This window comes from Tarenaya hassleriana, unplaced genomic scaffold (assembly GCF_000463585.1).
Source record: "Tarenaya hassleriana unplaced genomic scaffold, ASM46358v1 Cleome38, whole genome shotgun sequence".
NCBI lineage: Eukaryota > Viridiplantae > Streptophyta > Magnoliopsida > Brassicales > Cleomaceae > Tarenaya > Tarenaya hassleriana.
In genome coordinates, this window is record NW_010966774.1 from 479,528 (window position 1) to 494,824 (window position 15,297).

Here is a 15,297-nt window from a genome sequence, read left to right on the forward strand (position 1 = left end):
ACTTAGATTGATATTTGATTGGTCACAAGTGAATATCAGCTTGTTTTCGGGTCTGACATGATTTAATTGGAAAAGTTGTTCCACGAGTCCTGGAAGGGAATCTCTTGCACAAGTTGCAAAGACAACTCGATTCCTTCATGTTTGGACCCACTTTTACGTTAGACAAATACTTGTCTGATCCCATCACACGCCTTGCAAATATCTTGGATTACAGAAAATTTAACGACAGTTCAAGCTACAAGATTTGCATAGGATACAAAACATCCGACCTTATAGGTGTGAATACTTTGATTATTCTGGGTTTCAATTATGGTATTGTTATAATATAGTTGTCATCATACAACTATGAGCCATAGCACATTCTCTCTGTTACATTTGGATATAAAAGTGAAGAGTCAAAGTACACCCGAGCTTCCAGTGAAAATATACACAAACCTCCATATATCATCTGTTTGTACCTGAATACCAGGAGGTGTACGTATCTGTACAAATCTGACTCTGGTCTTTACCGTATATGATGCCTCACATGGGAAAAAGGTCTGGGATTGGCTTTAGCAGCAGCTTTTGTAATTGCCTTTGGATCCCCGAAAACATTCCAGAGCCTCAGTGTTTCATCTCCTGCCACTGAAGCAACCGTACAACCATCGGGACTCTGCGTAACACATCGCCAACAAATAAAACAAATTTAGGAACAAACAAATGTTAAGCTGTGAATCATCTTTGTTAGTTGCAACCGTAATGTCTACTTTTACCTGGGTCATAGATAGGACTCTCCAGGTATGACCTGTGAGCTCTGCCATTTTCGCCATTGATGGGTACTTCCATAGTGTAAGCTGATTCTGTGCAAACCCGTGACAGCTAAGCAATTCCCTTTCATTCTTGCTCCATATCAGACCACTAATTTGGGAACCAGTTTCGACACAATTCAAGCAAGCTCCAGAGTTTGTGTTCCAGAATCTGATAGCACCATCTCTTTCACCACCCCCTGTTGCAAGCAAGTTCCCTTGGAATGGACACCATGCAAGAGCCTTAACTGCAGATGTATGATCCTCCAGCCGGTGAAGCCATTGCGTATGTGAGTTTGAAGATGCCATGGACCGATCCCATATGTGTACGAGATTGTCGTTTCCACCACTTGCAAGGTTCGTGCCATATTCTGTCCATTTCAGCCCACAGACCTCATCCCTGTGGCCCCTGTAAGTCCCCACGATATGTGACCTAATCCTAATGTCATTGTTGATGATCTGTCCATCCATTCCTCCAGTTGTCAAGGTGTGATTGTTCCATGCTAATGATCCTACTCTAGAGGTGTGTCCACCGCACAACGTCCTCAGCTGTGCAAGTAAATACGACACGTTTGAGTTAGGTTAGGACATGTTTGCCGTAAAAAGTGAGATACAGTTGAGATTTCAGAATTACCATTCGGTTGGAAGCAGAATCCCATAGCTGCACTTCAGAATTGTTAAGGCCAACTGCAATATGACGACCATCAGGCGCCCAATTGACACTTGTCACAGGCCCCTTCTCATCAACAACCGTCACAAGCTCGGATATCGAACGACTGGAAGCATCCAACAAATATACAGTTTGGTCCAATGCTATAGCGAGAACATTTTTGCTCCCCCAATCCAGCAAGTTGAGGTAAAAGTCATCCTTGATTTCAGGGGCATCAAGTATACTCACAGCCTTCTGGCATACACAAAGTTTCACAAATCAAAATATGAACACATTGATCTTTCCCACTGGATAAATCTTATGTAAATCAGTGCATCTTGGCATACACACCTGAGGAATGTTTCTATGAGGCTTCATAGATTTAGGCTGCCAGTGAAGAGGTACAGATTGGTCGCTGGGAAGCAGTTTCACGGGAGCAGGAGGTTTGTTCTTGAAGGCGAGAATGCGGGTCCGGTTCATGCTGAATATCTCAGCCAATTGATTCCTATAGGCCTCTTTAGATGGGGAACTCACCTCTGTGGTTGTGGTCGTTTTCTTCTTCTCTTTCCGCCCTTTGGTCAGCATGTAATGAGCATAGTCGAAATCCATGGCGGATCTGTTTGGTATGAATCTATCGGCCTGGTAAAAGACAGAAACTTAGGATTTAGAACTTTTCGGCAAGAAAATATACGTGAATGTCTGATAAAATTTTCAAAGAAATACAACAACCCATATCTGAAGAAGAAACGAAACCAAAAAAATTAAACTCATTCGCATTAAACCCACCTGAAATAAGAAACACAGCAAATATGGCTAAATCTTAGGACAAATGAAATGGAAAAGCCCCAATCTCAGAATTGGTAACATGGGATTTCCTATCTAGTAAACCCCAAAGCCTGAATCGAGGAGCAGCACCAACAAATCAAGACTGAAAATTAGAACCCTAACTACTCTTCAAACTAATTCAAAATTCAGAAATTCTAGAAGGATACATATAACAAACACAACTGGCCTAATTTCTGATAATCGAAGAACCCCGCTCACGTTTTCTCACGAACTGATCATTCAAACCCTAATTCTAGATCAAACCATTCGAAAACTGTAAAATGGCAATTCAGAAACGCCATAATCAACAGAAACGAAGGTCCCATGACGAGATCAAAGAAGATTAATCAAAAAATAAGAAACCCTAATTTCAGAACATAAAAAGAAAAACCCTAATTTGTGAAATCTGAGAAAACCCAACTCACATTGTCGCGGGAATTTACTGCGGGAAGAAACCTTGGTGGAAATAGCCACTGACCGCAAGGCTTCAAGAGTGAAGAAGCGTTCCTAATTCCTGCATCCATTTTCAAACAACACAAAAAGAAAGCGAAACAAAAGCACCGACAAGATCGCAATAACCTGCGAGTAGTACGTTAGAGAGAAAAAAATCGAGAAATCTGTGATCTAAACGAAATTCAACAACAATTCGCGACACCAAGCAAAGCCTTCGAAGACGAACACCAAACAGAACCGAAGAGCAGATTCGTCTAATTTCGCAACAGAGACAACAAAAGAGCGAACGATGAGAGTCGCCGCTGAAGGCTGTTCGAGCTTATCGAAGATCGGAGAGCTCTTGTTTTTTCTTCTTTGGAATCAGATAGCAAGATTGTGATCGTTTTTTCCTTGCCTAAATCCTTATTTATAGTCGCTCAGAGGATCCCGCAGGTCGGCGAACCATTTGAATTTCAAATGTTTGGCGGGAAAATCATTGTTTAGGTCGGTGTATTCTTGAAAACAAAACCAATCCGGTTTAACCCAATTTACATCGGTTTTGTGTAATCTGAATCCGGTTCTTGTTGAAACATAATACGCAAACATTTATAAAGACGACAGAAAATAATGTGAAGCATTATATTCCTTTGAATTTCTCTTTAACATTAATAAACCAAAATTAAACCGACCAACTTTGCTCCACTAACAAAACACAACTTACAAAATGAGCAAAAACAAAACAAAACATATTCTTGAAAAATTAATATAAATTTGGCTTAATCCTAGCCATTCATTTAATCGGCGATTATGGCCCGCCTCTGTATCCCGGAGGTGCAGGCCAGAAACCGGAACCCGGGCCGCCGCTACCGCCGACGTCTCCGGTGAAGTAAGTCATGCATGACAATGGCACAAGACATAGCCCTCGGCTTCTTAGATCCTGTTTCGGTTCTTCATTCCGTCATTGAATGCACAACCCTAGAAAGGTAAATTAGAGAATTAGTTAATTTAAATAATCAAAAGATAAGGGTTCAATTATGATTTAGATTAATGGAATAATCATATTCAAAATTAATTTTTTCATGATTATCCTTTGGGATGATTTCACTGTCCGGTTCCTAGACGCCCTCATATAGGGGACGCTTAGAGTCTGCAAAACGAGGATCAACTTGATTAATTTATCAATTAAATGATTATACATATTTCTGTAAACTCAAACGAAATATATAAAATATTTTAAACGTACAAAATATATAATATAGATATATTATATATATATATATATATATATATATATATAAAATCAAAATTATCTCTATGTAATTAGTGCTCTAGACTCTACAAAGAAGATTATTGTAAATAAAGGTCAGCCGTAGTAAATCGCTTGCTTTAAAGGCAAGTTAGAATAACAAAGGTAGAGCATAGGGAACCAATTAAATTGGAAAAAAAATATTACTATAGTGCATTGAATTTAGACTACCTTCTTAATATTTATTAAATGTCTAGATAGGCATGTATAAAAAAATATTACTATAGTGCATTGAATTTAGACTACCTTCTTAATATTTATTAAATGTCTAGATAGGCATGTATAAATAATTATGGATTATTCCACATTATTAAATAATACCAAAGAAACAAGAATCATGAAGAATGTCGGGAGAAAGACGTATGTATGTGTGTGTATATATATATATAGAGGTGGGTGTTTCGGTATGGTTAATTCTGTTGAATGGTACCGAACCAAAAAATATAGTATCATTACGAATTGAATCGTCTAAAATTTTTGAACGCTAACTTTTTTAGAAAAATGAATTTCTCCGAACTGAATATTAAAAATCCGAAAGGCCAAATTTTTTTTTAAAGAAAATCTAAAATTTTCTTAACAAAAATCGAAACCGAATCGAATATAAAATAATAACCGATTGGTACATTTGTACAACCGACCCAAATGATTTCTAAACCAAATCCAAACTGAATACCGAAATACCCACCCGATATATATGTGTGTATATACATATGCATGTAGGTATGTGTCACGGTTGTATCTACGTATAACATGCATGCGTTCACATTACCTCGATTTGGTTATGTAGGAATTTAATGTATCCAATCGCCTCTATCAGTACATATACCGTATCAGTCTGGCACTTTATCAATAAATCTAATTAGTTGCACGCAACATAAGAAATAAAAAATTATCAAAACTTACAAAAGGTGATCATATAGATAATGAGAGATTAATTCTAAATTTTTTATGGAATAATTAATTAAGTTAAATATATATGAATAAAACCAGATTAAATAAGGGATAATCCCAAAAAAAACACTGAACTTTTCAATTTTGGTAAAAAAAACATTGAACTATTTTTTTTGTCAAATAAACACCAAACTTGTTTAATGAAATAAAAAAATACCTGAACTCTCTGTCGATTGACAAATTAGACAAAATGTGCTGATGTGACATTCAAAAGTGCAAACGTGGCGTTTGAGAGGTTATTCCGCTTCGCCACGTCGGATTACACGTCAGAATAAATTGACACGTAGATAAAATTTAAAACCAGAGATTGGTTAAAACTTAACTCGAAAATTTAAACCGGTTCACTAAACCGATTTCTACAAACACAATCTATTTAAGATCTTCACAGATCTGAGATCGGAAGGCTTCTATTTTTCTCCATTACTGCTATAACTATAAGAGATTTATCTCAATTTTCGCGCGTGTTCTTCCGTTTCAGACATCGATGCTTGATTTTTCTTTCTCGAAATTTTATTGAGCTTCTGTTTTGGTTCTCATACTCAGGCATCAAGCAGGATCGCGAGCAATAGGCTGCAGAAAGAGTTAACAGGGTGGCAAATAAATCCTCCCTCTGGGTTTAAGCACAAAGTCACCGATAATCTTCAAAGGTACAACCCCAGTTCCGTTTTCGATTATGTGCGGATATTTTTGGGGAATTTCGATCGATTAAGTTCCGTTTTCTATGAATTTCGTGTGTTTGATGAATCGAGGTTACTGGAGCTCCTGGGACAGTTTGTGCGAATGAAAATTATCAGTTTCAGGTTGATTTTCCAGAAAACTATCCCATGGAAGCGCCTCAGGTAAGTGATCTCAAAAGTCTTTGGGCATTTTCATGTCGTTCTGTCTTTCATATTTGTCGAATGTTTTGGTATTAGGAATGAAAAAAATGGTTCATTGTTTCCTTGAATGCATAAATTTTGATGAAGATTGAATCGGTGAATTGTTTGCAGGAGAAGAGAAACCGGTTTAGATCTGAGATCTCTGAAGATCTTAAATAGATCTAGTTTTTGTAGAAATCGGTTTAGTGAACGGTTTAAATTTCCGAGTTAAGTTTTAACCAATCTCTGATTTTAAATTTTATCAACGTATAATAAAAGTATCAATTTATTATGACGTGTAATCTGATGTGGCGAAGCCGAATAACCTTTCAACGCCACGTTTGCACTTCTGAATGCCACATGAGCACATTTTGTCTAATTTGTCAATCGACAGAGAGTTCATGTATTTTTTTGTTTCATTAAACAAGTTTGGTGTTTATTTGACAAAAAAAATAGTTTAGTGTTTTTTTTACCAAAATTGAAAAGTTCAGTGTTTTTTTTGGGATTATCCCATTAAATAATTACCTTGCCAAAGGGTGAAACCAGCTGCTGTAGAGCTGCTATTCTCTCCCCTAACTTCTCTTTCCTAACCTGTTTTAAGTTCCAAGAATTATCAACTACATACATACATACACACATGCAGTATGTCTTAGTCTTGGGTTTAGGGCTAAAATTAGGACCTTGAGGGGTGGGCAAGAGGAGCGTGACTCCACGCGCGGCTTCTTGTGGATATTTTCCCCTCCCTTTGCTGCCATCAGTAAGTTGTTTCTCTTCCCTTCGCTTGCTTGAGGATCATTACTGAAATGTGCCATCTTTAAAACCCCATCCATACCCTTGTTAGTACATACATACATACTTAATTAAGAATGGAGCATTACTCATGCCCTTGACGAAGAGAATGGCTTAATGGTTAGTAAAATATGTCCTCCTCTGTGGGGCGTTTGGTAGATATAGATGCATTAGCTGATTATTGAAATCAACAGCAGCCTCGCACCGGACAGGGGGTAAGTGCCAAGCATTAGAGTATTATACATCACTTACAAGAGAATAACGTGGGACTCCCAGTTGTCTAGGCCCCGTCTCTCCAAGATGCTCGATAAGTGGATATTGGAAGAGTCAAGAATCCCGCCAGAAATGGTATTTTATCTTATTATCCCAATTGTTTCGGTTTAAAAAATTTCTAACGTTTTGTGGTGCTTGACTGTCAAAGTTCGTTGTTGTGTCATCGGTGGTCTGAGACGCAATACTGATTACGGTAGAAATGATGGGTCAGAATTACTTGCAAAAGGAGCAAAAACAGAAAATGTTGCAACGTTGGTGATAGCGCTAATCTAGCTGTATAAATAAGTTCAAGTAATAAAGAACCTAGACACATCAAATACCTCAAGCGTACGAATCGACTATAATACCAGGGTCGAACACAGGGAATAGTTAACTCCAGGAACAAGACTCGACCAAAAATCAGATCAGAAAATATCAGATGAAGTATGTGAATATCGAAAATAAAGCAATAAACAAACTAAGTAAAATCAGATAACTAAACCACCGTAGTTTCGGGATAACCTTAACGCGCAAGGATTGTTTCTAAGGATGAAGAATCTACGAATATCGAACTCTAATCGGGGACCTCAAGTTCTAATATCAGATTTTGGCTCTTTCAAGTCCCAAATCCACTATCCAATAATTCAACCTACCGATCTTTCAACCTAATAGATTAAATAATCAAACACATTAACGATCACTATCACAGTTCCTAAATCGATTAACCTATCTTTCAATAGTTTTAATCAACTTATTCAATGAATTCGTTCTGAATCTAATCCCAACTTTCATTGCAAATCAGAATCTAAGATCAATCAATCAACATGTCAAGAAGATCAAAAGCAATAAACTCAATTCAATCAAACCGACGAGTATCGATAACGTAGTCTCGGAAAATAAAAACCAAACAAATCCCTACAAGATTAAATCCCTAGCTACAGTGAAATGATTACTCACAACCCATAATAAAAAATGAGTTCAAATCAATAAAGAGAAACATGGAAAATAGATAGAGAAGAAACTCATAGCGATCTCTCGACGACGGTTCTTCAATCTCTATTTCCGGAAAACTTCGTCTTGATCCTCTCTCGAGTTCTCTGGCTTTTGCTGTGATCTCTCGATAATTTCTGAAGCTCAAGACATCATCTATTTATTTGCTTGTCGCGTAGGCTTCTTCATTTGCTGAAAATGGAAGTTCGGACAAAAAATTGGAAGTTTTTCCGGACTGCAACACGGCCGTGTCGAATGACGATATGGTCCGTGTCAATTGTCTGTTCAAACTTTCTGGGCTTCTGCACGGGCTGAACATGGGTGAATTGCACTCGACACAGTCGTGTCAAGATACGACACGGTCATGTCAAGATACGACACGGTTCGTGTAGATTGTATGTAGTAATTTCTTCGTTTCTTAACTTCTGCACGTTCTTTTTTGAACTCGACATGGTCGTGCTCAGATGCAACTCGAGCTAGAAACATTCTTTGCGTTCCGTTCCGTTCTGATCCAATTTGCTCTGAAGTCCTCGATTATGCTCCTCTGGTGTCCATAATGTATCTGTTACCTGCTCAACCACCAAAGAATGCAACGGGAACAAAACCTAATCCTAAAATGATCCTAAATGTCTAATAGTGCATAAAACCGACGCGAAAGTTCTAGACAATGGGCCTTAAAATAGAGAAGAAAATCATGTTATCAAACTCCCCCACACTTAGACTTTTGCTCGTCTCGAGCAAATATGCAATGAGAAAAACACCTGAGGGAGAACAAAACTGATGATCAATCAAAATCCTCATGAGTTTCAAAAGCGAAACTTTTAGACAGCATAAACTAACCTCGAACGAAATCAGATTTACCCTATTCAGATCCCCTCCAAAAAATAATCATAACACTAAAAGACGAGGCTCACTATCCAAGATTTCAGAAGGAACTTCAAGTTATCTACTAAACACGTTTCTCTAACCTATTTATCACTGTCTACAGGAATAATTCGGTCCACTCGGGTTCGTAATAGGTCTAGATATGGCAATGGGAAATCAAAAGTCCAAAGATCAACATCAAATGCATTCTCCATCCGTCATCCTTGTTTGAGCTTTTTCTTTTTCCGAACCGCGGTGAGAATCAGATCAAGACTTCTTTCTTTTCATCATTCATATTTTTCTTTTTTTTCTTTTCTTATTTTTTTTTCTGGTCCCCCCTTTGCATGGCTTTTCTTTTCTCTCCTATTATTTTTTTCTTTTTTTTGCCCTTATGGTCAAGAAGAGTAAGGTACGGGTATTGGATAAATATGGCTTACTTTTGCCTCGTGATGATTGCTGCCACCCCCAGACTACTTGTCTGTGCGTCTAAACGAATCAAAAGAAATAAAGATAGAGTGGATTAAGAGATTCTAGACTATAGGGCCTAATATTTTTGCAAATGGGGAACAGTTCTTAGGGAAACATGCACGCTTGGATTAGAAATCTTTCAGTCCTTTTTTCATCCTAGGTAACGATTCATCTCATAGCCTATAAATCATTTATCAGGTCAAACTACATTTTCAGATAAGTCTGACAATCTATTCAAATGCTTAGATCAGCTAAACCAGGCTCATCTATATTTTCAAGGAATTTCTACTCTATCGCTCATGAATCTTCTAATTGATCATCTGAAATCGATTTTTCATGTATATGTCCTATATGATCCTAAGCTATATGAATGCGGATGCAAAACCTAGAGACATGTCTATATGATCCTAAAGAATTAGATGCTTTTGTGCATGAAATGCAACTACATCCTCTGTTTTTGTATTTTTTTTCTTCAAATTTTTCTATGCAGACTATACTAAATGATATGCTGAAATGCATCAAAAACTGTCAAAATGGAAAAAACGAGTCATCAGACCATCCTCCCCCAGACTTGAACAAGATACTCCACAGTGTCAAGTCGCGTCGGGGAGAAGTGATAAAATAAACGAGAGAAACCAAAGAGGAAACGGGGAGAGAAGAATACTTAGCGTGAATGTATGGCGCGATCCCCCATGGTACTCAAGAATAGAAGATGAAGTGCAGACGATATCTCACAGCTCTCAATATATAAGTGGAATGTGATGCATCGTTAAGTCTGAAAAGTACAACCGAGTTCCAAAGACAGACTACGAATGCAAAAGAGAAAATGAAAGTGAAAAAGGAAAAAGAAAAGAACTATCAAACGCTCACTACTCGGGGGGTGGTGGTGGTAGTCTCGGCTGATAATAGTATGGCGAGTACGGGTATCTAGGTGGTAGGGGGATTGGATGTGCATCTATATCGGGCGTGTACCTCGTATCGTATCGGCGATGAAACTCCCGACAATGGTGCCAAAACCTTGATAGCGCTAATCTAGGTGTATAAATAAGCTCAAGTAATAAAGAATCTAGACACAACGAATACCGCAAGGGTACGGACCGATTGTGATACCAGGATCAAACACAGGGAATAGTTCACTCTAGGAACAAGACTCGACCAAGAATCAGATCAGAAAATATCATATGAAGTATATGAATATCGAAAATAAAACAATAAACAAACTAAGTAAAATTAGATAACTAAACCACCATTGCTTCGGGATAATCTTAACGCGCAAGGATTGTTTCTATGAATGAAGAATCTACGAACATCGAACTCTAATCGGGGACCTCAAGTTCTAATCCCAGATTTTGGTTCTTTAAATTAAGTCCCAAATCCACTATCCGATAATTCAACCTATCGATCTTTTAACCTAATAAATTAAAGAATCAAACGCATTAACGATCATTATCACAGTTCCTAAACCGATTAACCTATTTTTCAATAGTTTTAATCAATTCATTCAATGAATTCTTTCCGAATCTAATACCAACTTTCATTGCAAATCAGAATCTAAGATCAATCAATCAACAAGCTAAGAAGATCAAAAGCAATAAACTCAATTCAATCAAACCGATGAGCATCGATAATGTAGTCTCGAAAAATAAAAACCAAACAAATCCATACAAGGTTAAATCCCTAGCTACAGTGTATGAAGAGATATGGAGAAGATTCGAGAAGATTACGTAATATTTAGATTTGATTTTATTTCTATATTTTCTATATTTATATTGATTAAATAAGGTATATTGTGATTCTATTTTCTACCTATAAATATAATGTTAAATAATGAGAAATTCAATGATTCTCCGTCTATTTCTCTATTATGGTATCCGAGCTTCGGTTTTTGTTCTAACTATTTTTTTCTCTTATCAACAATATTCATTGAATCCGAAAACGACGATGAAGATGACGATGATATACTAACTCCAATAGTATCATCAGCTTGAGTATCGTCTTGCATTTATTTTGTTTTTTTCTTCTAGTTTTTTTCCCCGACGCTGATGTTTATCATTGTCAATCCTAGCCGATGTGCTACTTTTTTTTCTAACGATGTTCGTTTATTGACGTCAACCCTAACCGTTGTGAGATCTTTAAATCCGGTTTTTAGCCTCTTCGATTGGGATACACCGATCGTCGATCCGCGCATTTGCGCCACCTTCTTTTTCCTTTTTTTTTCGGCTTTAGCCGTGTGCATTTGCGCAATTTATTTTCTTTTTCCAATATAGCCTCTAAACCATCGTGCCTTTTGCACCGCCGACATTGCTGTCGCGCTATACCACAATACCGTGCATATGCACCACGTTTTTGCGTCACACCGAACTTTTTCAGATCTGCCAACAATCCACCGGTTCCTTGGTTCGATTATCAAATCTCGTTATTTTATTAAGAATTCAACCTCAAGTAGTTGTTTCTTATCTTCTTGAGTTTGAGGGGGCGTATGAAGAGATATGGAGAAGATTCGAGAAGATTACGTAATATTTATGTTTGATTTTATTTCTATATTTTCTATATTTATATTGATTAAATAAGATATATTGTGATTCTATTTTCTACCTATAAATATTGTAATTCTCTATGTTAAATAATGAGAAATCCAATGATTCTCCGTCTATTTCTCTATTACAGTAAAACGATTACTCGCAACCCATAATAGCAAATGAGTTCAAATCAATAAAGAGAAACATAGAAAACAAGTAGGGAAGAAACTCGTAGTGATTTCTCGGCGATGGTTCTTCAATCTCTGTTTTCGAAAAACTCCATCTTGATTATTCTCTCGAGTTCTTTGGCTTTTTCTGTGATATCTCGATAGTTTCTGAAGCCCAAGACATCCTCCATTTATTTGTTTGTCAGCTAGGCTTCTTCTGTTGCTGAAAACTGAAGTTCGGACACAAAATTGTAAGTTTTTCATGAATACAACATGGTCGTGTCGAATGACGACACGGTACGTGTCCATTGTCTGATCAAACTTCCTACGCTTCTGCATGGGCTGAACACGGGTGAGCTGCACTCGACAGGTCGTGTCAAGATACGACACGGTCCGTGCAGATTGTCTGTAGTAATTTCTTCGTTTCTTCACTTCTGCATGACCGTGTTTGAATTTGACATGGTCGTCTCAGATGCAACTCGAGCTAGAAATGTTCTTTGCATTCCATTCCGATCCAATTTGCTCTGAAGTCCTCGGTTATGCTCCTCTAGTGTCAATAATGCATCTGTTACCTGCTTAACCACCAAAGAATGCAAGGGGAACAAAACCTAGTCCTAGAATGATCCTAAATGTCTAATAGTGCACAAAACCGATGCGAAAGTGCTAGACAATGGGCCTTAAAATAGAGAAAAAAATCATGTTATTAGTTGGAGAACCTGGAAAGATGGCAGAGATGCGACAGGTAAACCGAGACTGCGACGGTTACAGTTGACAGCGCTTGAAAGATTAATCCTAAGGCCAACTAGACTCTGATATCATATAAGATTATATGGGAAGATGATTCATTCACATAATTACAAGGGTATTATACAAGTGTTTAGTTTAATAATACATAGTATGAAAATACATAAATACCCCTTTATATTGTGAACAAAATGTCAAAAACCCACATCGAGTTGGCATTCCGGGAGATTTCAAATTTGGTTTTCTTTTTTATTTTTCAGCGATCCAAGCCTACTAAAAAAAATTAGGGTGTCAAAATAACATCGGTTCGCGAGCCGACTCGTAACTCGCCAGAAAATGAGCGAGCTGAGCCATCATTTTTTTGGCTCATTTAATAACGAGTCTAACAAGCTAATCGTTGAGCTCGTGGCCGTAACAAACTAGCCCGGCAAGCCGCTCAACGAGTTGGACTTTCTTTATAAAAAAAATTAAACATATTATTTTTATTTATTAATTACGGAGTAAATGTTGAATCAAAGTCCTTTAATCGGATTCCGACATGGGTTAGCCACAAGGAAAGGCGAATGCTGAGGGTGGTGGATGTTAACCTTCTCAAACCGAACATCACTGTCGCCAAGGATGGCAGCGAAAATTTCACAATCATTAACGATGCGCTCAATGCAATGCCTGAAAAGTATGAAGGAAGTTACTGAATAATCAGAAAAAATGGTTCATTTCATTAAACAGAATGATCAATCTTCTCGACGAACTGAGTTCTCGATAATAGAGAAATAGATGAAGAATCATTAGATTTCTCATTATTCAACATAGAGAATTACAATATTTATAGGTAGAAAATATAATCACAACATATCTTATTTAATCAATATAAATATAGAAAATATAGAAATAAAATCAAATCTAAATATTACGTAATCTTCTCGAATCTTCTCCATCTCTCTTCATACTCGATGTCGTGTCACCGAAAATTGCAGGTACATTATCTACATCAAGCATGGAGTTTATGGTGAAACCGTGACTATAGACAAAAAGGCTAATCTTACAATGGTTGGTGATGGATCACAGAAGAGATCGTTACGGGAAACAAAAGCAACGCGAAGAAAATTCGCACGTTCCCCACCGCAACATTCGGTATGTGTTTTTCAGAATGAATTCTCGACGTTTATCTCGATAATAAAATTTCTTAATTCTCCATGAATTTTTCTTCAGTCACACAAGGAGAAGGGTTCATGGCAGAATCCATGGGGTTCACGAATACAACGGGACTCGAGGAACTCCAACAGTAGCGATACGTGTACAATCCGATCGTTCGATCTTCCTAAACTGTCATTTTGACGGCTATCAGGACACGTTATACGCATACATGCACCGTCACTATTACATAAGTTGTGTTATAATCAGAACGATCAATTTCATTTTCGAAGATGCAGCTGCGGTTTTTCAGAACTGCAACATTTTCATCAAGAAAGGGTTACAAGTGTAACGACCCAAAAATCCGGTATTTCGGATATCGTTGAATCGTCACTTGGGTTAAAAAAAAATCCGATTTATTCTAAAATCAACCATCAAAATCAGACTCTACAGCGGAAGTCTAAAACAATGAATTCAATAACATAAGTCTGCATATTAATTTCATGAATAAATTGAATAAATAAAATAGAAACTCTAAATCTTCGTCTTTCTGGCAAACTACCAAATCCAACAAAAATAATTTGCTTCACTTTTCACCTGTGGAGAAAAATGAAAGGGTGAGCTACGCGAATAGCTCAGTAAGGTTGCAAGACTATAAACCTCGCCTCCGTACCCAGAATAGACAATCAAATAGAAAACAATTCAATCAACATTCAACTCAAACAAAACTCAATCTATCGATTCACGTTCTTCTCCTAACTTTTCTTTGTTCGATTCTCTAAAACGAGTCCAGACTCTAGGACTATTTAGTACCCCTCAGACTTAGCTCAAAACTCTTTTATAAAACAAAACAAAAATATCGTTATAACCCTCTACGGATCGCAAAACACGACCAATAGTAATAACCCTCTACGGATCGCCGCCGTAGTCGGGGTTACCACTCCACATGGATCGCTGCCATGTCCGGGTCGTTATGCCATCACATACGGATCGCCGCCGTACCATGGTCTCAAAACTCACTTTTAAAAAAAAATTTAGCACAGTCTGAGGTCACATCCTAGTCCCTAACTCAATTCTTTAATTCTCTCATCTTTCCAAACATCATGCCAAAGTTTATTTAATATCATAAGTACAACTCATTCTAACGAGCTAATAACCTATTAAAAAAAACGTCATCACATAACATGTGCGTCATAAACCATAATCACTCAACGGAAATTTATCAATCATCAATCATCATGCATTATTCATAAATCATCGATTCTCAATCATTAATCGTCCTTCATCAATCATCAATCATCAATCAACATACATCATGAATCCGCAAGGAATTTAAGGCGTCTATCCTAAAGTCCTAACCGCATGGTATCTATGTTCTCTATCATCATGTCTAAGCGAATAGAAGAAAGAGGAGATCTGTCGAGTTCCCTCACCTTGGTCTAAACGATGAACTCTGAAAGATTCGCTCTAATCCTCGATCCCGGGTTCAATAACCTCGAGATTTTCTTCACCTATAATTAATTATCATATAATAATCTTAATCAACAAATTATTTTTCAAAAAAATAT

At 37.3% G+C, this 15,297-nt stretch overlaps 2 protein-coding genes and 1 pseudogene across 3 annotated transcripts in view; 1 reads left to right on the forward strand and 2 right to left on the reverse strand.

Annotated features, from left to right (window-relative positions):
* Window positions 1–249: 249 nt before the first annotated feature.
* LOC104822827 (cell division cycle 20.2, cofactor of APC complex-like) lies at window positions 250–3,075 on the reverse strand. Of its 2 annotated transcripts, none has more exons than XM_010554180.1 (5): window positions 2,685–3,075; window positions 1,786–2,073; window positions 1,420–1,686; window positions 753–1,334; window positions 250–652 (listed from the first exon to the last, which is right to left on the reverse strand). In XM_010554180.1, exons 1-5 carry the CDS (start codon window positions 2,781–2,783, stop codon window positions 506–508), a joined length of 1,383 nt encoding a protein of 460 aa, XP_010552482.1. In that variant the 5' UTR covers window positions 2,784–3,075; the 3' UTR covers window positions 250–505. The 2 variants fall into 2 exon arrangements, with proteins under 2 accessions (XP_010552482.1, XP_010552481.1); XM_010554179.1 differs by having other exon boundaries at window positions 1,420–1,689.
* Window positions 3,076–13,068: 9,993 nt separating this feature from the next.
* Window positions 13,069–15,297, forward strand: part of LOC109117057 — a 36,017-nt pseudogene continuing 33,788 nt past the window's right edge.
* Window positions 14,711–15,297, reverse strand: part of LOC104822826 — a 6,162-nt gene continuing 5,575 nt past the window's right edge. The window contains exon 2 of the mRNA XM_010554178.1: window positions 14,711–15,240. The gene's annotated coding sequence lies outside the window, so the exon portion shown is untranslated. The remainder of the gene's footprint in view (window positions 15,241–15,297) is intronic.

Coding starts and splice junctions, on each gene's coding strand:
- LOC104822827 (XM_010554179.1), bottom strand. CDS start 2,783: ATGGATGCAGGAATTAGGAACGCTTCTTCACTCTTGAAGCCTTGCGGT. Junction 1,690..1,785: donor CTCATAGAAACATTCCTCAG/GTGTGTATGCCA, acceptor TGTGTATGCCAG/AAGGCTGTGAGTATACTTGA. Junction 653..752: donor GAGTCCTATCTATGACCCAG/GTAAAAGTAGAC, acceptor TGTGTTACGCAG/AGTCCCGATGGTTGTACGGT.